This window comes from Paralichthys olivaceus, chromosome 1, assembly GCF_024713975.1.
Source record: "Paralichthys olivaceus isolate ysfri-2021 chromosome 1, ASM2471397v2, whole genome shotgun sequence".
NCBI classification, from domain to species: domain Eukaryota; kingdom Metazoa; phylum Chordata; class Actinopteri; order Pleuronectiformes; family Paralichthyidae; genus Paralichthys; species Paralichthys olivaceus.
Genome location: NC_091093.1, coordinates 25,005,218 through 25,028,274, shown reverse-complemented (window position 1 = coordinate 25,028,274; position 23,057 = coordinate 25,005,218). Strand labels below are relative to the sequence as shown.

At 42.0% G+C, this 23,057-nt stretch overlaps 4 protein-coding genes across 5 annotated transcripts; 1 reads left to right on the top strand and 3 right to left on the bottom strand.

The window, feature by feature from the left end:
- Nucleotides 1-3,196: 3,196 nt before the first annotated feature.
- On the bottom strand, nt 3,197-6,718 carry bloc1s6 (biogenesis of lysosomal organelles complex-1, subunit 6, pallidin). The gene is made up of 6 exons (XM_020099519.2): nt 6,582-6,718; nt 6,360-6,445; nt 5,521-5,680; nt 4,910-4,997; nt 4,734-4,820; nt 3,197-4,627 (listed from the first exon to the last, which is right to left on the bottom strand). The coding sequence occupies exons 1-6, from the start codon at nt 6,695-6,697 to the stop codon at nt 4,508-4,510; spliced, it is 657 nt and encodes a 218-aa protein (XP_019955078.2). The 5' UTR covers nt 6,698-6,718; the 3' UTR covers nt 3,197-4,507.
- Nucleotides 6,677-14,396, top strand: slc30a4 (solute carrier family 30 member 4). 2 transcript variants are annotated; one of them, XM_020099518.2, is made up of 8 exons: nt 6,677-6,837; nt 7,123-7,613; nt 9,494-9,640; nt 10,163-10,316; nt 11,171-11,393; nt 12,466-12,571; nt 12,654-12,788; nt 13,247-14,396. In XM_020099518.2, the coding sequence occupies exons 2-8, from the start codon at nt 7,214-7,216 to the stop codon at nt 13,399-13,401; spliced, it is 1,320 nt and encodes a 439-aa protein (XP_019955077.1). In that variant the 5' UTR covers nt 6,677-6,837; nt 7,123-7,213; the 3' UTR covers nt 13,402-14,396. The 2 variants fall into 2 exon arrangements, with proteins under 2 accessions (XP_019955077.1, XP_069385400.1); XM_069529299.1 differs by having other exon boundaries at nt 6,716-6,837; nt 7,027-7,613.
- A 2,732-nt stretch (nt 14,397-17,128) lies between these two features.
- On the bottom strand, nt 17,129-18,767 carry c1h15orf48 (chromosome 1 C15orf48 homolog). The gene is made up of 5 exons (XM_020099475.2): nt 18,526-18,767; nt 18,371-18,431; nt 18,166-18,254; nt 17,939-17,999; nt 17,129-17,660 (listed from the first exon to the last, which is right to left on the bottom strand). The coding sequence occupies exons 2-5, from the start codon at nt 18,407-18,409 to the stop codon at nt 17,592-17,594; spliced, it is 258 nt and encodes an 85-aa protein (XP_019955034.1). The 5' UTR covers nt 18,410-18,431; nt 18,526-18,767; the 3' UTR covers nt 17,129-17,591.
- Nucleotides 18,768-18,834: 67 nt separating this feature from the next.
- afg2b (AFG2 AAA ATPase homolog B) lies at nt 18,835-23,041 on the bottom strand. Its single transcript, XM_020099472.2, has 11 exons — nt 22,882-23,041; nt 21,788-22,398; nt 21,513-21,698; nt 21,005-21,289; nt 20,748-20,933; nt 20,412-20,570; nt 20,116-20,325; nt 19,798-20,022; nt 19,564-19,698; nt 19,295-19,420; nt 18,835-19,048 (listed from the first exon to the last, which is right to left on the bottom strand). The coding sequence occupies exons 2-11, from the start codon at nt 22,376-22,378 to the stop codon at nt 18,911-18,913; spliced, it is 2,241 nt and encodes a 746-aa protein (XP_019955031.2). The 5' UTR covers nt 22,379-22,398; nt 22,882-23,041; the 3' UTR covers nt 18,835-18,910.
- Nucleotides 23,042-23,057: the final 16 nt, after the last annotated feature.

The window sequence follows — 23,057 nt, the reverse complement described above, 5'->3', positions numbered from 1 at the left end:
AAAATCGCCACCAGATCATAATTTTGTTATTTTTATTTCACCATATCGTCGTTGCAGCTAAATCCATAGATTCACTTTCTTAAAAGTAAAAGCTCAACGTTAATTTTGTTGCTGCAATGCTTAATGTCAAGCAGAATTACAGCTCTTATTTTGTAAAGTTGTGAATTTTGTTTGTGAAGATTGAAAGGCCCCTGAAATAGCTAATATGCAATGTAGGGAAAAAAACAAGTCATTCAACTTATAAAAATATAAACCACACACATGAACAATAATAAAGGAAATTCAGTTTCATTTTATGGAAAAAATTGACAATGTCATTGCAGATAAACCAGGTAGGATAAACACAAAGTTTTGTAACTTCACTCTGCACCATAGACATTTATTAAAACTCTGCTCACAAACAACAAAAAGTAAAATATATATTGTAGAACTATTGGAGGAAGACGCACTGACGACAAGGAATACACCTGAAGTAACTCTGGAGCATCAACTCAGGAGAGAGAACAGAACAAACAGGCAGGTTTAGAACAGGCGCTCGTTCCTTAAGTTCACACTTTTGAAAGGAGGTCTTTTTACGCCCTGCAGCCCCCCCCCCAGCAGGTTGACCTGTCAACACGACCTCACTTTAACTCATTTGTGTGCTGTCTATCTGGTTGTTAATGCTATTATATAAACTGATCATGTTTTGTAACAAAATTTTTGGTAACGATTAAATAATGTTGTGTCTTTCCAATCGATGCAAGGTTCAAATAGATGTGAAATGACATCTATGTGATAATTATTGTTTTGAAAAGATGTGGTGGTAACATAGCAAACTGTTGTGCTTAAATATCTAGTCTTTACCATCTGTTGAGTCAGAGAAACCTAATTACTAATGTTCTCCTGCCCAGACGTGCGTATGAAGAGTTATATAAGACCTGGTTAAGAAGGGAAAGTCACCTCATTCACAAACACCACAAACATATGTTTTCCAGAAGCATCAGTCCACCTCTTCACGTGGTCCACAGCGTGCATGAATACTATCAACCCACCAAATGGTAAAAACTGAGGGGAATAATAATATGATGCAAGTGTGGGCCAGAGGACCATATCCTGTTATGGTGGGTCTGGGAGAGGCCTGGTGTTGCCAGTCTGATGCAGACCACAGCCACCCACTCCTCACCCGTCTGAATCACTGTTTACTTAGACAGGAAGGCCGCCCGCTACAACATCATCAACTCCTGCTCCATGTCTGTGACTCGCTTGTGGCTTCTGTGAGGGGGGGTTGTGTTTTTCTCCGACGGCCAAGTTTCTAAAAGCAGAGACAAGTCAAAACCAAAAGGCTGAGAAGAGCAGGGCCCAGCCTCGGAAACCGCTGCTCCTCTGAGCTGTCCACCTCTGACGCTTATACACCCCCTCCATCTGCGAGAACAAAGCCCCATTCAATCACAGTGTGTTTGGATGAAGGTTAATGTCTGTTGAAGACTCAGCTGGTAAAATATTATGATGCCAAAGTGTGAAAACCAAAGATTTAACAAAAATATTCAGTCTGTGTGAATCAAAGCAATTTTCACATGAATAAATGATATAAACACGAGAGGACCATGAGACGTGACTGAACGTTCAGGAGAGAGTTTGTCATATTTTAAATGTTTCGAACGTTTGAGTAGAATCTGTTCACTTTTATCATTGTGAAAGCTTTTATGGGGCCTGAGGCAGAACTATATCAGCTTCCATCCTTCATTAAGGAAATTAAATAATCCAAAATATCAAAGATACAGCAATGAAATCGACTATTTTATGCTTGTGTTTTGTAATAAAATACGCAACATCGAGTTACATCAAACACAAATGACTGATTCATTTCACAGGTTATATTATGAGGCCTTCTATAGCTTTTCAGACCCGAGCTTTGTTTTGGTCCCCTCACTACACTGACCCAGTTCCAGAAAAAGATGGCATTTAGAGCTTGAAAAGACCTTCCTATGTGGGGCCACTGTATTTAGACAGAAAAATGCTAAAACAAAACCCAGCGTCGAGGTGCTGAAAGCTATATTCAAAGTGTGGTTTCCACTGCACTGTATCGCTTTCATCAGGTCGCCCCTCTCGCTGGGCCTGAACCCCCTCCACAGCCACACTGTGGTGCAGTTTCTGCTGTGAGAAAGACCACGCGGGGGCGGAATGAGCCAAGTTGGTTTTGACTTTCTTGCTGTAGTAGTGAGAACAAAATTAGAGTTTTATGTGAAATGGAGGGGGGGTGGGTCCGATGCATGGTTGTGTTGGGATGCAGAGGAATGTAACGTACTTCTATGTCAACAAAGGTATAAAAAATGTGTGTGAAAAGAGACTTTGTTTGGGGAAAACATTCGTCTGCTGTTAAACAATTGACTGAAGTTTATGGGAGACAGGCGGAGGGAAAGGTGGGAACCATCAAGGACAGAGGCAGGAAACCAACGTGGGCTCTTTCTACCTGCAAAGCAGACAGTGTCAGCTACATCCACCTGGCACTCAAGGTCACACAGCACAGACAACAGCATAGAATGAGGTTTGTGGAGTTTTTAGTTAGTTTTCATTCTAAATTTTCAATTGTATTTGATGCATGGACGACTCCAGAGACCAAAAATTACACAACATAAATAAGGTGAACTCACTGACCAGACCTTCCTCTCTGGTTGTAGTTGTGTTACTGTAACGTCAGCCAGTGCAGAAATATTACATTAAAAAAAGGCCTTCAATAGAGCACATGACCATTATGAAGCAAAATCTGGTGACATGAACTGGTCTCTGCTGACACCTGGTGGATCAAGATGTTTAAAACCGTTCATGTTGTCGATAGAGCACTCAAAGCAGACTTTCACATCTTTTTGAAGCTCTCTTAGAATTGCTTTTAAGATTTTATTTTCGACTTTTCAGGCCCCTTCTGGACACTTCAGATCTTTTGACACTGTATGTGCTCGGTCGTAAACCTGAGGTCCTCAGACCCAACAAGCCGGAGCTGGAGCCAATCCCAGCTGACATTGAGCGAGATCAGGGGCACAGTGGACAGGTCACCAGCATATTATTATGATCTTTATTATTACTATTTTTATGAAAACATGACGCACACAGCCGAGAACCTGTTATTTTACATTTTACAGATGCTTTTAACCTTCACACGTGGTTTACAAATTAGAATCTGTTGAACTAGTATCCAAAAATAAGTCACTTAACTACAAACCTGTTTGTATTGCTTTTATTATTAATGGTACAAACAGTGTTCCAGGCATAAGTAGTGCATAGACGCATCTTGAAAGGTCTGTTTCACAAATTTACAGATGCTGTGTATGGTCGGGGCAAAGTTTGGCGCATAACATCATCGACAACCATATTATTATCTGAACCCCCGGAATACAGTCCGTCAAATTTAGTGCAGTTCCATTTGATTTTAAACAACATTCAACATTAACTGGGCACAAAGAAGCCCAGAAACAACATGTATTAACACTTAAAGGAAAATGGCTGCAAAAGTGTCTTTGAGCAATTTGTTCTACGCTCAGCGAAGTGCTTGAAATTAAGTCATCAGAAGTCGACGGTGGGAAGTACCAGCATTTCAGGATTCAGTCCGTGTCTTTGGTTTGTGGTGATCTTGGTAATCTCGGAAATAAAGGATCAGTATTTGCAAGTTTTAGCCTTTTTTACAAACAATCACATACACCGTTGATTGAGTGAAGCATTTTCCAAAGCATACTACTGTTTCCATTTCTTTCAGTAAAAAATGTTTTCTAACCTTCAAGTAAAAAATTGTTGCTCCAAGTTTGGCTACTGACACAGCAGACATTTACGTGACCTTTTCTGTAATACTGCGGGAAACATATACATATTGAGATCGTTTCTTGTGTTTCCTGAGGGTAACATCACAACCATGACTGACCTGTACTTAAGACATGAAACCTGCTCGAGATATAAAGCAATAAAACCTTATTTATTCTTTTATTCTCTAAACTGTGATAGTGTGCAATAACTCCTGCAAACACTGAAAACTGCATTATAATGCAACGAGGATTTAAGTGGGAGGGTAAAAAACAGAAGAGGTAATATCCTGTATGATGGTTAAATGCAACAAGCACATTCCAGATGGAGTTTGATGCATTGAAATACATTGAAAGTCTAAAAATGCTGGGCACCTGCACTACAGGTGAGCTAGCGGACGCCCCATAAACAGAGGCTCGAGTCCTTCTGCAGCGGCCGTGGGATTCGGCCCTTTGCTTTGTCTACCCCCCATTCTCTCTCCCCTTCTCTCCTTGTGCTTGTAATTTCCTACAGGCAACATCCCCCAAAAAATATTTTTTAAAAAGATGGTTGTGGTTCCTAGAAGCAAATATTGTGATGACAATAATCACAACTTGAATGTGTCTTGAAATCTAAGCAACACCAATGCTTTGAAAAATTTTCAGCACTAATGTGATGTACAGCCGATATGTAATAAATAGGCCAAAACATGCAAAACCACCTGTTTCATCCTTTACTAGCAGACGAACAGTGCTTGATCCTATGTTCTCTTGGCAGGTTTGGCAATAAGCTGCCGTTCTCTCTCCAACTCCTTCTCACGCTGCTGCTCCTTCTCAAGCGCCTCCCTCTGCTTCTGCTGCTGCAGCTTCAAGGCTCTTTTCTGAAAAAAAAAAACAACAGTCAACATTTAATTAGCTTTGTTTGATTCATCTAACAACCTGTCAACTAAAGTCACCCGTGTTTAATGTGACCGAGATGAGAGACACCTTTAGTTTTGTCGTCTTTTCGTGGAGCATGATCATCTCTTTCCTTATGTTCACCAGTTTATTGTGGTAAACCTTTGCCTCTGTAAACTAAACACAATAAAGTGGAATAGAGATCATGTAGAGAATACAAACAACAATATGGGCAAATCTGAGATTAGAATTCAGCCCAAACATACCAGTGAACTGAGGTCGACTAAGGCATTACATTCTCTGAACTTGGTGACTTCTTGGTCCAGTGTGTCTAACAAAACCAGCTGATTTTGTCTGGAGATAGACAAGAAGACAAAAAACATGTAAAGTAAAAAAAAATTATAAATCAGGTGCAGATCATCACTCGTGTTTAAGGAAATCTTCTGAATATGAATATATCCCACTGATACAGACGATGACTTGATATTCAAAAGGTGGTCCATACTTTTTTAAGTGTTAGTGGAGTTGTAATTGGATTAGTTGGATAAATCCAGCTCTAAACATCACAATGTCGGGCGGCTTCCTCAAAGACATTCCTTTGAACTGGCTGCTGGACTCAAGTCTATACAATACAGAAGCTGCAGCACTGCTGCTGCACAAAGAGCTGTTCACCTGTTGTAGAATTGGTTGCTGTTGTCTGCACTTCCTTGGGCCCTTAACAATTCCCAAGCGTGAAGCCAATAAGATGAATGGTTCTCGAACCACAGACAGAAAATTCAATATGAACTATCATATTAATTTGAGATGCAGTTATCTTTGTGCTGGGGGTGGCACATATTTAGGAAAAAAGAGCTTTAAAATAATATTAAATACTCACGTGAGCTCTTGAAGTGCTCGTTTAGAGGTTTGCAGATCAGGTAAGTAGTGAGAGAGAAATCCCTCAGTGAGTTTATCTACTGCTTTCTTATCCACATACAATTCCTCTGCCGGGGTGGACACCTCCAGCTGCAAGGACTCCTGCTGTGCTGACTGGAGATCTGTCAGATGTGTCAGACAAACATGTGCCAAGTGTTAAGTGTGTTTTAATTGAGATCAATAGATTTTTGGGTCAGGGAAGTAAAAAGGCTTTTACAATAGTCAAGGTGTGATGATGTTACTCAGAACATGGGTAACACCTGGAACACACTCTCTCTCTTTTTTACTATTTGTCTCCTATTATTTTTATTATTTGTTTTCGTTTCCTGTAATGCTGCTGGAATCTATCTAATCTAATCTCTCATACACACACACACACTCTCATACACACACACACACACACTCTGTCTCTCTCATATACATGCGCGTGCACTCTCTCTCTCATACACACACTCTCTCTCTCGCTCTCTCTCTCTAACACACACACTCTCTCTCTCTCGCTCTCTCTCTCATACACACACACACACACTCTCTCTCTCTCTCTGTCTTTATCATACAGACAGTCTCTTTCACGCGCACACACTCACTCTCTTTCTCACACATACACTGTGTCGCTCTCTCTCTCTCTCACACACACACACACTCTCTCTCTCTCTCTCTCTCGCTCTCTCTCACACACACACACACACACACACACACACACACACACACACACACACACACACACTCTCTCTCTCTCTCTCTCGCTCTCTCTCTCACACACACACACACACACACACACACACACACACACACACACACCTTCACTGCTGGACGACGGTCCTTCATCTTCCCTCTCGTCTACCTCCACCTGCATCGCCTCTGTTGACCCGGGCAGCGTCTCAAACCTGACAGGAGACACGGGACAGTTTAAACACACACACGTGATGCAGCGCTGCCCTCAGAGTTCATGGAAACACGCAGAGGCAGCGTCCAGCCGTCAGACTCCATGGGAGCTCCTCTCCTCGGCCCGCAGCGTCTCACCTGTGTGACGGGTCGAGCTCTGCGGACTCGGGCACGAAACAAAACGCGGATATTGTGATTCTTCGGTTTGTTGCTGCGTCCCCGGAACTCGCGTCATGTGACTCGGCCTGCGTCATCACGTGACTCTGGGCGAACCCAAACTAGCCGCCGGGACTTCCGGGTTTGCGGAGGAGGCGTTCGTTCTCCGATGTTTTCACCTGAATTTACCGCAAAAGTTTCCACTTAAACTTCACGCAACCGGAGCGGACACGCGTGGGTGAGTCCCGCTCGTGTTTCTACACGAACTCACACACTTGGCAGGTTTTGCTTTTAGCCGCACAGCGACACGAGAAGACTGCTAACATATGCTAGCTAGCTTGTTGATGTTTAGCCGAGGAGTGAAGCTGGAGTCATGAGGGGATGAGAGCGATTCACTGACTGTGTCTTTAACTCGTCACATCCACAGTCAGCACACAGGCAGCGGAGGATTCAAGATGTCAGCTGCTGTAAAAGCGTCATGTGTTTTCTTGTGTCACTTTGTGTTGCGGCTCCGGGTGTAAAGAGGGAGAACAGCGCCCGTGTGAATGATTACACCAGAGGACGGTAGCTTACAGACGGGGAGCTGACCCGGGGTCGTCTCCTGGTTGTTAAAGATGTCCGGTGGGAACCTCTTCAGCAAAGTGCGCTCAGCCTTCAGGAGGGAGCAGGGGGACTGGGCCCTCAGCGACTCGGCGCCCTTTGACTTCTCCGATGAGCTTGGGGACGATGATGCGCCCAAATTCAGCAAGCTCAAGGTGGTGGTGTCCGGGGAGATGTCCGACTACTCCGCCGGGGCTCCGTCCAACGGGGTGGCGGTGAACACGCTGGTGGTGGCGGCGGCGGACGACGACGACTCCCTGCTCGGGTCCTCCTCGAGCCTGGGCAGTCCGATAAACATGGACCCCTGTGACAGCTGCACCAAGAGGAGGGAGATGATCAAGCACAGGAAGGTGATGAAGAGGCTCGTTGTTGCTGCTGTGCTGTATTTCCTCTTCATGACGGGGGAGATCATAGGTGAGCAGGATCAGAGCCGAACCACACAGCACATTTGTCCATCACAGTTTCTCACAGGGTCCCAGGTGACAGGCTGCAAGTCTGCTTCAACTCACATGGGTCTACAAAGTTTATTGATTACTATTTCGAAAGGATAACATTTATTGACTCCTGCGCTGGGGTTATAAACTTGTCAGAATGAGGTGGATAAGAGAGTGTGAAATTGTAAAACAAGAAAAAAACTTTCACTTCAGACATAAATATTGGCAGAGAAATGTACTGGAGTTAAAGTGTGGCACAAGAAGATTCCACAAAGATGTTCGTTGTATTTTTGCATTATGTATAAGATATTGAAATTCATGTAAATATAGAATCAAATCAAATATACTTAATTGTCCCAAGGGGAAATTTGTTTTTGGCCACAGTGTTACAGCAGCTGCAGAACACTACGTTGTACAACAACAACAAAAAACAGTGCACACGGACATATCGTGCAAGACCCAGAATAATAATTCAGAATAAAAGTGAGTTGAATATTGCACCTGCCCTAAAAACACTTAAAATGATAAAACACTTGTGGTGGAAATTTATCTCGAGATGTGAAATAAAAAGTTTCTCAGACCAGAGTTGTCTTTAGGTCATTTAATAGAAAGCTCTGCAGAGGGTTGCACAGTTAGCATGAATGCTCAAAGTGGAACAACCCCGAATAGTGAAAGAAGAAGGTTTTTATACAGTCAGGTAGACAGTAAACATAAAAGACAACTGTTTCTGAGTGAAAGCATGAAAACTTAAGGCACCTGTAGTCTGGTGGATACAGGAAGCTGTCTGCTCTTGCTTCTGCATGAAAGAAGAAGTTTGCTACCGCACGGATTAGGGAAAACATCAAGAGGATCATCATCAAGAAATGACATGAACTCTGAGGTTACATCTGCCAAGTGCATAGCAACAGTTAGGGCATTTGATAGTTAAGGGTAAAACAGTAAAAGGTGTCTGTCGAGTTTCGAATCGTCCGTCTGCACGTACGCCAGACAGTTCCTGAGTTCCAGAGTTATTGTTGAACCCAGTACACAAGCATTGATCAGACATAGGAAAGTGTTCAAGCAAAGTTCATACGCAGGTTTTCCAGGATATAATAATATAAACAAATAAAAAACATAAACTGCCATAAAAAAAAAAACCCAGAGTGTAAAAGGTGCCAGACAAAGTGCAAAGGTTATTGAGATATGACCGAATCAACACGTCTCCTTATTGAGTCGTGTGATAGATGTTGGGATGAATGAGAGCTTAAAACTGTTGGTTTTACACTTATAGACTATATATGGATAAAAGTAAGTATATAAGTATAAATGCATGTATGGTATGCTATATGAATATTAGTTTAAAAAGCGTATGAACCATATGTGTATATATAGATCTGTATAATTTTACTGTAGCATACTAAATAGCAGTATACAATAAATTGTAGAACTATATAAAGATGTACGTATATATATGAATGGGTTAAGTAAAGTGTGGGAGGATTCCTCCTCGTGATGTTGATTCTACAACTGGAACTTTCCTGGAGGGATGGAGCACCATGTTCGCTCATTGCTGTTTTGACGATGGTGTTGGACAAAAACACCCATGAGACCCATTTTTTTCACATGAAACAAAGGACCTTTGCTTTCTGTACAGGTCACTGGTTTCTAATAGAAAAGTAGTGACTGGAACATAGCTCCTGTAGCAAATTGATAAAGTAGATATCGTTCTCCCAGAGCCACATTAGATCATAGACTATATGTCTGCGAATGTCTGAATTGAGCCACACCCATCTAAACTTGTTTTTTTACCTGCATGTACAAATAGCTGAGATACAGCTCAGTGTTTGTCATTTTGTATAATCACTTTCTCTTTACCTTCAGGTGGTTATGTGTCCAACAGCTTAGCCATTATGACTGACGCTGTCCACATGCTGACGGATGTTGTGGGCATTTTGTTTTCTTTGCTGGCCCTGTGGCTCTCCACCAAACCACCCACCAAGAGATTCACCTTCGGACTGCATCGCCTCGGTAAGCTTCATCCTTTACTCTTCTTCTTTTCACTTTTCCTATCTTTCCACTCCGCTCGGTCTTGTGTGAGTCGATATATTTGGTTTTGAAGCAGATGAATCATGTTGAAAGAAGAAACCCCGCGTTCATTCCAGAGATCAGATTACTGAAAGGCAATTTAGATTCGGCTATAAGCCGAGACGACAGCTAAATTTAGACCTCCATGGTCATTCATCATTTCATTGACTAGGCTCATTAATAAAAAAAACACGTTATAGTTAATATCAAAAACTGAGCCCATTTAATCATCAGAAAGGATTCAAACATGAATTGACAATCCCAACAGACTATTTGCCAAATAGCCTTTACAGATATATTGGGCATAATTCTGATAATGTAAAGTGCATTTATTACATGTGTATTTGTTGAGGTTGGTACATTGATCCTGGATGAGAGCTACAGGTTGAAATCAGATTTTTCCCACAACTCTTACTGCTATTGTTCTAAATGTGTTTTGTTTATACAACTGATTTCCCGACCTAGAGGTTGTATCGGCCGTCGTCAGCGTGCTGCTCATCTACATTCTGACGGCCATACTGCTCTATGAGGCGGTTCAGAGGACAGTGCACCAAGACTTCAACATAGACGGAGACGTCATGCTCATTACCGCAGCTGTTGGAGTAGCTGTCAACCTGGTGTAAGTGAAATGTCCATTTGGGAATTTCTTTGTAGAACTGAGGCTTTTTTAGGCTTTTGTCTTATTGTTTTAGTTGTAAATTAAACATATAGAACTAAAACCAGGTTCCTGGGATCATTATGTAAGATCATATAACACTGCTTGGCTGGCTACATGTCTGGAGTTGAATTTTTACATCTCATAGACAATCAAACATAAACAAGTCATCCTGTTCTTTCCATGTTAACATTTTAATTGTCACTTCAAGGCCCAACATGTCTCTGTGGTGTCCTGAGTACAGTTACACACATAGAAGAAGGTAACAATGGGATCAAATTACCATTTGAGGGCCAAAATTGATTCTCATTGCCTTGAAGACAGTTTCCATCCTTCAGTTAAGCATGACATATGGCTTCATGTACTTAGTAGAGAAAAAGACTAATGGACATAGATAATAAGGCTTGTAAGAACCATGAGGGATGAGGAGTGAAGTAAACCACATATTTAAAACCTACAAAAAACAAGTCTTGTATTTATATTCATGTACAGGAAACATTTAAAAAGAAAAAGTCTGTCTCGCCATATTATACAGTTGTTTTACAACTCTTAAGTTTGATTGCAGTTGAAATTGTGAGGCTTTTACAAATTAAGAACTGAAGTGCAGCAACATGACGAGGCTGAATGCATCACTGTGAGTGTAGAGTATCAGCAAAAATGTTACGGCTCAGTATAAAGTACTGTCCAAGTTGCTGATGAAGCATAATGTTTGACCACAGTCAGCAGGTCAATCAATAATTTGCACTTTAAGTCAGAAAAACAAATCATGTTATTGCTTAAAAACAAATCTCTCTTTCTTTGTTTTCTGATGTCCTCAGAATGGGTTTCTTATTAAACCAAGGGGGTCACGTCCACTCGCACGGCCCCGGCCACGGTCACTCCCACGGCTCTGCAGCCGCCTCAGGGTCACATTCGGCCGGGTCGGGTCACCAGCAGAAGTCACACGGCAGCCTGGCTGTCAGAGCTGCCTTCATCCACGCTTTGGGCGACCTCCTCCAGAGTGTCGGGGTGCTCATAGCTGCCTACGTTGTCCGCTTCAAGGTCCTCCACCTTTTTCTTTTAAATGTTAACTATTACCACGGTTTACTTCTAAAAATTATACATTTCTTTTGTGGATATAATATTTTTTTTGGCAGACTTAAGGTCTTTGCACACCAAGTCTATATTTTTAGCGAAATTTCCGCATGTTTACAAAATAACAATTTTCAACGTGAACATTAGTAATAAATTAAACTAGATTTATTTTTATGATCAAATGTTTTATTTATTGAAAAAATATGAAAATAAAAACAGATAAATATTAACAAATGAAAAAAGAAGAAAATAATGTAAGTAAAGCAAAGAAACACAGACACACCACATCACTCAGATCCAGGTCAACAACAATACAGTTGTAAAATATTTTTTTAGTTTATTGTGAACACTAAAGTTTATTGCCAATAAAACTGAATAGTTTGCTCTATGGACTCCAGCAGTCGATAACTCTGAGTGAAGTTTCCTGTAAAGAACCATGTAGTTTGGAACTAGTTAACGGGATAGAGAGGGAAACAATTCTGGGACCTGTCTTAGTTAGTAACATTGGTTGTGTTGACTTTATTTTTGACTTCCAGAAGAATTAATGTGTAAGAAATCCACCCAGTGAGAGTTATTGTAAATACATGAAACATTTTGCATTTGGCTCACTTGCTATCCTCTGAATAAATATCTTAAGGTTGTACTGGCTCAGGATTTAGAAATTACTGGAGAGATATCAACTGAACCTTCAGGAGACTATTTGGAAGTAAGCTTTAATTTATAGTAAAACAAAGTGTTATAGAGGGAAAGTTGGACACAATTATCCAAATGATTTCCTGTCTGAAAGCTGCTCATGTGTGAGCAATAGTTAAGTGCACCTTGTTGAACTAGTGGCTTTGTATCGCGTAGTCGTTCATTTTCCAGAGATTTGTAATTGCTGTCCCCTTGTTTTAAGTTCAACATCTGAATGTAGATTAACTTCCAGGATGAGCATGCAGTAGGAGCTCAGACAAAATTATTTGAAGAAGTTATATACGTCAAAACCTATAAAAGAAAAACTAGATTTCAGCTGATGTGATGTAACCCTGTGTCTTCACAGCCGGAGTTAAAGCTGGCCGACCCCATCTGCACCTACATCTTCTCCGTTCTGGTTCTCTTCACCACGATCCGCATCATGCGAGACACCACAGTCATCGTGCTGGAGGGTAAGTGTTGGTTCTTCTCTCGTGTTTAGTATCAAGAATGTGGAGCGCGTTCGTTAATGGTGTTGATGTCTCTGTGTATCAGGTGTTCCCAGACACTTGGACTCTCAGCGAATCAAAGAGGACCTCCTGAAGCTGGAGGATGTCCATTCAATCGATGAGCTGAACGTTTGGGCTCTGACCACTGACAAGACTGCAGCAGTCGTACATCTGCAGCTCAGTGAGTATAACATGAGCACACACCATAAGAGAGAGGGATTCTGGGAAAGTGTGGGTGTGAATTCTTAAATGTTATTTAGTCGATTTTTGTGAAATCTACATTTTACATTCGGACAAAAAAGCAATTCATCCAAATGAATGTACTATTCATCATATTATTATTATGGTGTGATACATTAAGTTTGCATTCTGAGACATTTGATTTGCTGTTTCAGCCTCATTTCAGAATAAGTATAATTTTTTTCTTTGCATTTGTGTGATAACATCGTAAATTCCAAGTTTTTTCAAAAGGTTGTTTAATGGTAAAAATACCATTGGCAGTGACTACAGGTGGAGTTTATGACTGCTCATGCAACCAGCCACCAGGGGGCGATCAAGAGGATCTGACTTCACTATTTGGGAGCAGTTATGTCGTCCAACTTTGTTTCATTCATATTCAACTGCATTTTGTGTTCACAGCACCCTCTAGTGCCGACAACTGGGAGGACGTCCAGGCGAAGGCCCGTCACCTCTTGATTCACACCTACGGTCTCACCAGGTGCACGGTGCAGGTGCAAACACACAGGCAGAGGCTGGCGCACAGCTGTGCTCACTGCCAGCAGTCCAGCGCTTAGACAAAGACTCACAGTGACGTCCTCAGTGCATTTTCTGGAGCTGGACAGAAAAGGACACAGTGAAAAGAGGCTCTGAATGGATGTCACAGCTCGGTGCCATAGCAGGAGTCATAGTATGTAAGTGGAAAAAGAATGGTGCCAAAGGACAGATGCACGTTTCTAATTAAAGGATCACCACAGCCTCGAGTGGCCGCACGTCCTTACGCTCGATAAGCCCTCGGAGGGGAGGTTAAATGCTTCAGTAGAGAAGAATCAAAGAACGTATTCTTAATTCACCATTAAAGCCTATTCCACAACTGATGTTTTATCATCAGATGCAAATGTATTTTTTTGTTTATAGGTGTGACGACTGTACACTATGATTTTATCTCTTTACTAAGGGACGTCTGCAAATGAAAAGCACCTACTGTCGTTTAATAATAAATCTGTAAACCTCACCACTGGTACACGTGAGGCAAAAAACCCTTTATTATTGTTTCCCTTTATAGGACATTACATTTCCTCTAATGCTCTTAATCATTATTGTTCCACAGCCAAAGTCTGTTGCAGCGCAGATTTTTTAACAATAATTTTAGGTATTTCTAACATTGACACTAAAGTCCGGCTTTACTGACCGACAATTAAAATAACTTGTCACTGATGTTTTATTCCAGCACATCTCTTAATTCATTTTTATGAGCATGTAACTGACAATCAGTGTGACTGACTTGGAATTCCGTGCTACAGTGGTTTCACTCTATACTCTGCTTTTTCCTCATAGCAATGAACTGAAGCTGTACTGATGCAGGCAGATTTAAGGGAAACTTCAGTATTTTACAGTTGCAGTGTTTTGCAAGGAGAGCGTTTGAGTTGGAATTTGCCAATAGTGGTGTTCATGGTGTTTTGAGGCTGTGGCAGGTTTTTATTTGAAACCTTTCCACTCCTCTGGTATTATTCATTGAGAGAAGTCAGGAACTGGATTGCTGTTTTTGTTTGTAATAAACTATTTAAGCTCGTGTTTTTTCTTAGTGTCTCATTTCTTTGGACACACTGGATTTAGGAAACTGGTCGTCTCAGTTTAATTCAGATTCTCTAATAAATGTTTTATTTTATTGAATTCATCACTGTCACAGTTGTTTGAACCATCTCCATCCATATCTGTTACTGACTGAGAGCACTCACATTTACCATTACCATTAAATCATTTTTGAACACTCCTTTCACACTTAACTGCCCTATCAATAAAGGCTTGATGCCAAAAATACATACAAATAAATGAAATAATTGTTTCTTGATAAAAATCATCTTTTGCGTGAACAGAATAAATGTGGCTAAATGTATAATATGATGTAATGTCACTTTCCAACTCTAGGTGGTGCACTTCAGTCATGGCTGAATTATTTTCCTGACAGGATCATTTTCAAATAACAGGTTTTTATATCATCTGCAGCACATTTGTGTATTGACCTACAAACAGAAGCACGAAACACATCTTAATATGAGAACTCGTTTTTTTCTTTTTTCTTTTAGTATTGTGTGCTCGAGTTTTGATGAGCAATGAAATGCACTATACAGTATATTCAATGAGTTTGAAAAGCTTATCAATATGTGACTGAAACTATGTGAATTAGTCCTTTAATATGTCAAGTTTTTTAATATTATCTGTGTTGAAAAAAGAAAGTATAATGTAATGGAGCATGACGCACAGTCAAGGTTCTGTACAGGAACATTAAAAACAACACAGACAATTGAAACAAACTTTTTAAAGCTAAATCAAAGATTATTAAAAGCAGAAAAAAAAGAAAAAGAAATAAAACCCTAAAAAATAAGTAAAATAAGTTGAATACAACTAAAATAGATATGTGATATAGATATAGATATATGCAATATAATAAAATACAAGTTGTCCACAGACTGTTAGAGAGATCATTAAAAGCACTCCAGAATAAATGTTTAATCTAGGTTTTAAAAATACAAAGCAGACTTATCACAGGGTTTTTTATTGACATGAATAAACTGGGAGTGTCTCTGTTTCCAGGCAACAGGTTCATTTTACATAAAGCCAGTGGAACACAGAGAGGGAACTTGTGTTAACAGCAGAGCGGAGCCAGACGTTTACACTGAAGAGAACCATAAAATCATAAAGTGAATCCTCTCAGTGTCTCATCCGGTTACACAGGACTGTACCAGAGAATCTATATTTAAATGAATATATGTTTTTATATTGTGAACTATGAGTCACACAAGTCCAGAGTTCACTCAAGAGTTCGCTCTGAATAGAACCACTCACAACACATGGGGGAAATCCACTTCTCTGTTGTCACAGTGTGAGCAGCACTACCTGCATTACTGGTCACATGGTCTGCGGTGTCACCATGAATGTGACTTGTCACGTACTCAAATTCCACCACACACACACACACACACACACACACACACACACACACGCACACTCAGAGTCCTTCCTCTGCCATTGTCTCCCTAAATAACCTTCCAGACACACAGCTTCATCAGCTTCATAGGTAATTTATGATAGCAGCACAGAATGTTTGCATCTTGTTAACACTCTCTGTTCCAGATCATAGAAATATATACAAATGCACTGACATTCTGCAAAGAGGAAGGAAATGCTTTAAAAATGAAACACCCTTTCTCACAAATAACCGAACATGCGCGTGAATAACGCCAGGGAGGAAAATGTTTCCTGATAGAGCAACTGAATTCAGGAAACAATGCCCGGGCCTCTCCCTCTCTCTCATTATTCACACTCGTTGTTGAATGTTTAATAATTAATCACGGATCCATTCAGATCCAGGGTGAGGCCAACGGACAGGCCGTGTGTGTGTGTGTGTGTGTGTGTGTGTGTGTTAACTGTGGGAGTGTTTTCTGACATTGTTTTACCTCTGAGATAAAAGACGGACATTAAGAGGATTGGGTCTTGTTGTGAAACACAATGGGAGCACTGAATGCTCACACAACCAGAAAGTGAGCAGGTGAGTGCAGCTCACATTTGCTGTAATTACTTTACAACTGTCCAGGCTGGTTTCACCTCATCAGTGTCCCAGAAACAATTTCAATCAATTTTACATTCAAAGAGAGAATGGAGCAAATCTCTAAGTCAAACTCAACTTAGCATTGTTCTCATTGCATTCATTCACAAATACGTCCTGAGATGTTGAGATGTTACTGTTGTCTCTGTAAGACAGAACAGACTCAGGACGTCATGTCAGTGAATTTACTCTAGAACTATAATGAAGTATAAATTTGATGTAATACTTGAGTATTTTATACAACTCTATTCTTCTACTTTGCTTCATCTCAAAGGTAAACACATTTATCTCAACCAGTCAATCTAATTGTATTTTATGAGCTCATATTTAAAAATCACAATTTGCCTAAACAGGGTGTGACAACCTCTGCTCTTGGCTCTTAACAAGAGCAAGGACAAGCTACCCAAAACCCTCCCAACAGGAAATTGTGGTCTTTTAGAAAAATGAGGTCTTCACAAAGCATTCTGGATTAGCAGGAAATTGAATCATAACAAAACTGAAACTAATTTCTTTTTCTGGAGATGTGTGGTGGTCATATGGCAAGTCTCTATAACCATATGATAAAATATAGAATATGAAGCTTTGTTGTAGATGAAGTTATAACTCAGCATCCATCCATTCAGTCATTATCTATATCCCTCGTCCTCACCGCACAGAGTATCAACCATTCACTCACACTGAAAAACACTCCAAAGTTGTACGTTGACAATAATTTAATGACACTGTACAGTACATTATTTACTCACTTTACATCATTGCACCTTCACATTTACTCACCATCATACATTCACATCTACTGTAACATCTGTGGTTTCTGTGTGATTTATGATCTGTACCGTCACATTAAACGCAGCCTCTTCAATATACATCCTCCCGTTGTAAAAAACCCAGAAACCCAGAGTAAGATGGAGTTTTTATTCCACTTTGACTTTATGACTGTAAGAGTATCTGTTCCCATAGTTCCCTGCTGCTGTGGATGGGCGTCCTTGGGCTTAGCAGGGGTGAACCCCCACCAGTGGAGCAGAAGCTTTTCCGCACACTGAGTGTGAAAGCATCCTAGCTTGTGCAGAAAGGATTCTGTTCGACTGATGGGAGGGGGCATGACGGCATGACGGCAGACTGGTGGATGTTTCTAGCAGACGTCTGCCTTTTTTTTTTTTTTTACTTTGTGAGTTTCCTCACCAGCTCCAGCTCCTCCACCGGTTTCCACTTCTGATTGATGGTGATGATCTGCAAATAAGAAATTAGGCTTCATGTGACGCATTTCTTAGCGTGACACCGAACTAAAGACACAGATAACATGAACGACACGGTGATAAGAGCCGGGAGCTGAGGGGACATATACATCATGACTAAATACGCCACAGAAGGCTGGTGCTAATTTGATAAGATTTCCTCCTCAGTGACTCAGCACATTGCAGCTGCACCCTGGACGACTCTGCATGTTCATGAGCCTCCTTGACAACCATCCAAATATTCAAAACATATCATTTAATGTTAGAGTTTACCTTTTGGGATTTTGATGGGTCCACTCTCTCCCATGGTTCTGGGTTGTTGGTCTTATTCAAACTAAAAATGGTGAATGAGAAATATTCAATCATGATAATTAAGCATTTCTTAGCTGATAGAAGTTCAAAGTGTGAAAACAGCAGAAAATATTAGGTGCAGTTTAAAGCACTTTGTAAAATAAATGCAGTGGTTTGATCAAAATGTGGATAAATTCAATAAAACTCACATGACATCAGTTTTAGTGAAGAGAAAGTAGAGCGCAGCAGAGGTGGCTCCTGTTGCAGCAAACGCCATGAACCCAATCAGAGGGATCAGCTGGAAAACCCATTAGTAAATTGTTTTTTAAATGTGAATCGTAAAAATAAAATATAAAATATAAAACCAACATCTACGATACGAAATGATTTAACATTAGAACTAAAGACGCTCACCTCCTTTCTCTTTCTCAACATTTGGAAGAATCCAGTCATTTTTATAATTTTTTTCAAACACCTAAAGAGAAATGTATTATATTACATTTAATAAAAAGAGTCAGTGAAGTGAAGTCAACAGGTCGTGAGAAGCAGCAGGACGTGGCAGCACTCACCTGTTGTTGTTGCAGAGAAGTTCCTGACGCCTCTCAGCGCAGCATCCTGTGAGCCGGCCTGATGTAGGCAGGATGATGGGCAGTACGAGGTGAAAGGCACGTAGACAGACGCAGCTTCCTGTACTGAGATGCAGCAGCAGAGTCCAATATTTCAACACATCCACTTTGCTGATGATCAATACACTTTCTGGTTGTGCAGCGCTCTCTTGTGGCCACAGTTGTGAAGTGAAAGTCAATGGTCGGGTGACCTTGGGATCTTAAAAACTAATTTTAGTCGCTTGTCAGTGAGAAAATTCAAGACACCAACGATCACGTTTCACTTATTTTATTTTGAACATTGTTTTAACAACTCATGACTACACAGGACGTGGTGATGTGCGGGTCGTCATCTGAGGCGTGTTTGATATGTGTGGATCTGCTGTGCAGTGAGAGAGGGGCTCGTGGCTCTGAGGGCCTGCAGGAAGTGAGTGTGTTTGATGACAGAAGCCGCCATGTTCTCTTGTTGAAGCGCCAGCAGAGCAGCCTGGAAAACAAAACAAAAACATTTTTACTCTTGGGATTTATTTTGACTTTGGTCTTGAGATTTTTTTTGCCTTGGTTTTATTATCGTGTTTCATACGCTGCGATACACTCTGAGTGTGTGTATTTCCTTCTATCGACAAATCAATTTATAAGATATGGCAACAGAGAACTCAATCTTGAATTGTGAATCCGAGCGAAGCTCCCCCCCACAACATTCAGCCTTATCTCTGGTTGAGCTTCACATTACCTCTTTACACAGATTTTCCAGGTCGGCTCCAGAGTAAAGCTCGGTCTTTGTTGCTAGTTCCTCCAGACACACATCAGCAGCGACAGGCATTAACTGCACACACACCTTCAGGACAGCGAGTCGAGCCTAGAAACACAAAAATGATGCATATACAAGATTAGCCAGCTATTTTTTTGCTTTTAAAGACACAATCGTGTAAAAAGTCATTTAACTATCATTTAATTCACTAGTGCTGAACAGCTTTCACAACATTTCATATTTTGATTCACCTGCTGGTCGGGTGGTGGGACGTAGATGATGTGGTCCAGTCTGCCAGGTCTGAGGAGGGCGCTGTCTAAGCTGTCAGGTCTGTTGGTGGCAGCTACAACCATCACATCTTTGTTGCATACTTCCTGGCAGTCCAACTGTCCGAGAGCATGAAACATCACACGTTCACTAAACTGATGAGATGTTTTCAAAGTGATGGAAGATGATGTCATGAGCACCTCTGCGTCATATCTGACCTGGTCTTGTGTGTGAGTCTCCTCCACTCCCTCTGCCTGGAGGATTTTCTCAGTCCCTCTCCTCTCCAGTGACTTCAGGCCGACCCCATCCATCTCATTCAGGAGCACAGACAGGAGGCTTGTGTGCACACCGCTAGATTGGTTGTTCGACCGAGAGCCAATCAGAGAGTCAATCTCATCGAGGAACAGGATACAGGGAGCGCAGGCTCGGGCTTGTTGAAACAGCTGGAGGTGAACAGACAGAAGTGTTTGTGGATGAAACAGACAGGAGTTCATCCACGGGTCTTTTTTTTTAACAGGGCTGTGAAAAGACAGTACCTGTGCTAAAGCCTTTTCTGAGTCTCCGACATAGGGAGAGTAGAGGTCAGCGCCACTGACAGACAGGAAGGCACAGTGGGAGGAGCTCGCTGCAGCTCTGACAAGAGTCGTCTTTGCACATCCTGGAGGTCCGTAGAGCAGCACGCCCCGGGGCTGACTAAGACCCAGTCGTACAAACGCCTCCGGGTACTTCATCGGCCACTCAATGCTCTTGGATGTTCGGACACAAAGAGAACGGGCGTAAACAAACTCAGACGACAACTCTTTGTACAATTCAAACACTGCCATTCATTTACCTGCTTTAGTTTGAGTTTGACCTCATCCAGGCCTCCAATCTGCTCTAAAGACACCGGAGAGAGCTCCGTCCTCCCCAGGCTGCTGCGCAGGCAGGAGGGACGCACCAACCTCAGCGCCTCTTGGAAGTGGTTCATACGCACCAGCTGCTCCCCTGAGCCCTGCAGACAATAATGTAAAATCTATTTTACTTGATCTCACAATCATAATCCACTCATGATCAATACTGCTTTTGAGATCCATGGATCTGTGGTTTATATATTTAAAACAAAATATACACACTTCTAAAACTCTTGGTTTTGTCTTTTATATTTCTGTATGGTGCGTGGTGTATTTACCTTTGAGCTTTCTCGTAAAGCGTGCATGGCAGCCTCCCTGCAGAAAGCACTGAGGTCCGCTCCTACGAAGCCTGAAGTTCTCTGTGCAAGCTCTGCCATGTCTACGCTGGGACACACAGGCATCCTCGCACACAGAACACACAGGATGGCTTTTCTCTGTTGCAAAGTGGGAGCTCCAATGATAACCTGAAAAACAGATGTTGAAATTCAGAGGTTTACATTTATCATGATGTAAAGATGTATGGATTCGGTCGTACTTCTCTGTCGAATCTTCCAGGTCTGCGCAGTGCTGGGTCTAAGCTGTCCGGCCGGTTGGTGGCTCCAACGATGAGGAAGCGATCAGACCGATTCATCCCGTCCATCAGCGTGAGGAGCTGAGCGACCAGGCGGTTCTCCGGTGCCGATGAGCCGGTTCTCCTCGGACACAGAGAGTCCAGCTCATCTAAGAACAGAACACACGGGCCCTCTTCAGCTGCAGCTCGAGCGCGCTCAAACACAGCCCGCAACTTCTCCTCACTCTCACCCGGCCGTGATCCCACCACCTGAAATAATCATTAACAAAACATATGAGTAACAATAAACTTTTCACGCTGAGACACTAATGAAAACAAAGTATGGATATATGGATTTTGCAAAATGTAAGTATATAAGTAATATAAGTACAAACACTGAGATAGAAAATGTTTATCATATGAAAATACTTACATAGTAATGAAATAAAATCACAAAGACAATTTAAGGATGCCATATGTATTTTAGTTTTACCTCTGGCCCTCTGACCATCACCAGGCTGGCTCCCACCTCCCCCACCTCTTTGTGGACCAGCATGGTCTTGCCCACACCTGAAGGCCCCACCAGGAGGACACCTCTAGGACACGACACACCCAGTGAGTTCAGGGTACCTGGGTAAAGCAGAGGCAGCTGCAGCATCTCTCTCAGGGAAGCACTTACCTAAAATACAGTAAAAACAAATGTATGTGTCACATAGTTCCCCCTGCACATGAACACCAATTATTTCAGTAAAGTGAGTTCATGCTGACCTCCTCCAGACCCCCCAGTGACACTGTGTTCTGGTCCTGCAGCTGACTCCTGTAATGGTGGACTGTCTGGATGCCAATTATCTCCATGCTAGTTTTTGAGGTGATTAATCCACTGGCAGAGTCCGGGAGAAGGCTTTCAATAACAACATATCTGATCTCTGTATCAACGTCCTCCAGGTTTATCACATGCTTCTCGTGGACACATACACCTCTCAGCATGTCTTTCACGAGCTCGTGAATAAGGCGGTGAGGTGTGTGTTTCTTAAAGTCAACACTCTGGACTACCACGGTTATCTTAACACCTTTCAGTTTGGGGCAGGGTACAGGTGTGAGTTGGTCGGGGTCCAGGTGCAGGAGTGTGGGAGGATGAGAGATCAGACCGGGAGACGAACACTTCAGGTCCATCTGCAGAAAACCCTCTGCCAGGTCACAGCGGGGCCAGGCGGTGCACAGGCAGCTTCCCCCGGGGACAGACACCAGCAGGGGGGAGCCCAGACGCAGACCCAGTGCCGACATCAAGCCTGGACCCAGCCTGCATCTCTGAGAGCCCCGGTCTGACGGATCCACCGACAGCAGCCTCAGGGACGTCATTGACTCAGCCTCCGACCACACTGACAGGAAAATACAAAACAGGATGGATCAGCTCGAAGAATATTTAAACCATGTGTTGACATACAGCTCATGTGGGTTGATCACACTTTGTCTGGCACCTTTCAACTCTTTGTTCTGGGTCTAACGATATGTCACTTGTGTTTGTGTCTTTTCCATTAAAAGTCTATAGATGTCTGTAAACCAAAGAATATAATTTCACAGTTTCAAACTTTACTTCTAAAAAGCAACACACGTGTAAATAAGACACTGAGTGAAGCTGTTTATCATCAGCTCGTGTCTAAATTAAACATCGATAAAACAAGATCAGTGTTTTCACCGATCAACAGAGTTCATTAACACATTTCAGGCTTAAAAGTGTAAATAAATAAATAAACAGACGGAGCTGCAGCGTTAGCTAGGCTACATGCTACTAGCTATTAGCAACAACGTCATTCTCAGCGATAAATGGGTTTTAACTCGATAAACGTCACACAGTTACTCACCAGGTGAAACAGGTGACGTGTGGCTGAAGTGTGATGAAGGTTCGCGGATCTGAGATCAGCTGATCAGCTGACAGGAGCGTGAGAGGAGCACTGAGTCCGAGAGGGAACCTGGCTGCAGACAAGATGGCGGAACACCGTCCTCCCCGGGCGCATGCGTAACAGACATCTCCGCCCTT

Bases quoted from the DNA above. Each gene is read 5' to 3' on its own strand.
- bloc1s6 (XM_020099519.2), bottom strand. From the start codon at position 6,697: ATGACGCAGGCCGAGTCACATGACGCGAGTTCCGGGGACGCAGCAACA. The intron at 6,446-6,581 runs GTGAGACGCTGC...GTCTCCTGTCAG, and splicing joins GAGCTCGACCCGTCACACAG to GTTTGAGACGCTGCCCGGGT. The intron at 5,681-6,359 runs GTGTGTGTGTGT...CACATCTGACAG, and splicing joins ACCGTCGTCCAGCAGTGAAG to ATCTCCAGTCAGCACAGCAG.
- afg2b (XM_020099472.2), bottom strand. From the start codon at position 22,378: ATGACGTCCCTGAGGCTGCTGTCGGTGGATCCGTCAGACCGGGGCTCT. The intron at 21,699-21,787 runs GTCAGCATGAAC...ACTGTATTTTAG, and splicing joins CACTGGGGGGTCTGGAGGAG to GTAAGTGCTTCCCTGAGAGA. The intron at 20,023-20,115 runs GTACTGTCTTTT...GTTCACCTCCAG, and splicing joins CAGAAAAGGCTTTAGCACAG to CTGTTTCAACAAGCCCGAGC.
- c1h15orf48 (XM_020099475.2), bottom strand. From the start codon at position 18,409: ATGACTGGATTCTTCCAAATGTTGAGAAAGAGAAAGGAG. The intron at 18,255-18,370 runs GTGAGCGTCTTT...TGGGTTTTCCAG, and splicing joins TGTTGAGAAAGAGAAAGGAG to CTGATCCCTCTGATTGGGTT. The intron at 17,661-17,938 runs GTAAACTCTAAC...TCTTATTTGCAG, and splicing joins ACCCATCAAAATCCCAAAAG to ATCATCACCATCAATCAGAA.
- slc30a4 (XM_020099518.2), top strand. From the start codon at position 7,214: ATGTCCGGTGGGAACCTCTTCAGCAAAGTGCGCTCAGCCTTCAGGAGG. The intron at 7,614-9,493 runs GTGAGCAGGATC...CTTTACCTTCAG, and splicing joins CATGACGGGGGAGATCATAG to GTGGTTATGTGTCCAACAGC. The intron at 12,572-12,653 runs GTAAGTGTTGGT...TCTGTGTATCAG, and splicing joins CACAGTCATCGTGCTGGAGG to GTGTTCCCAGACACTTGGAC.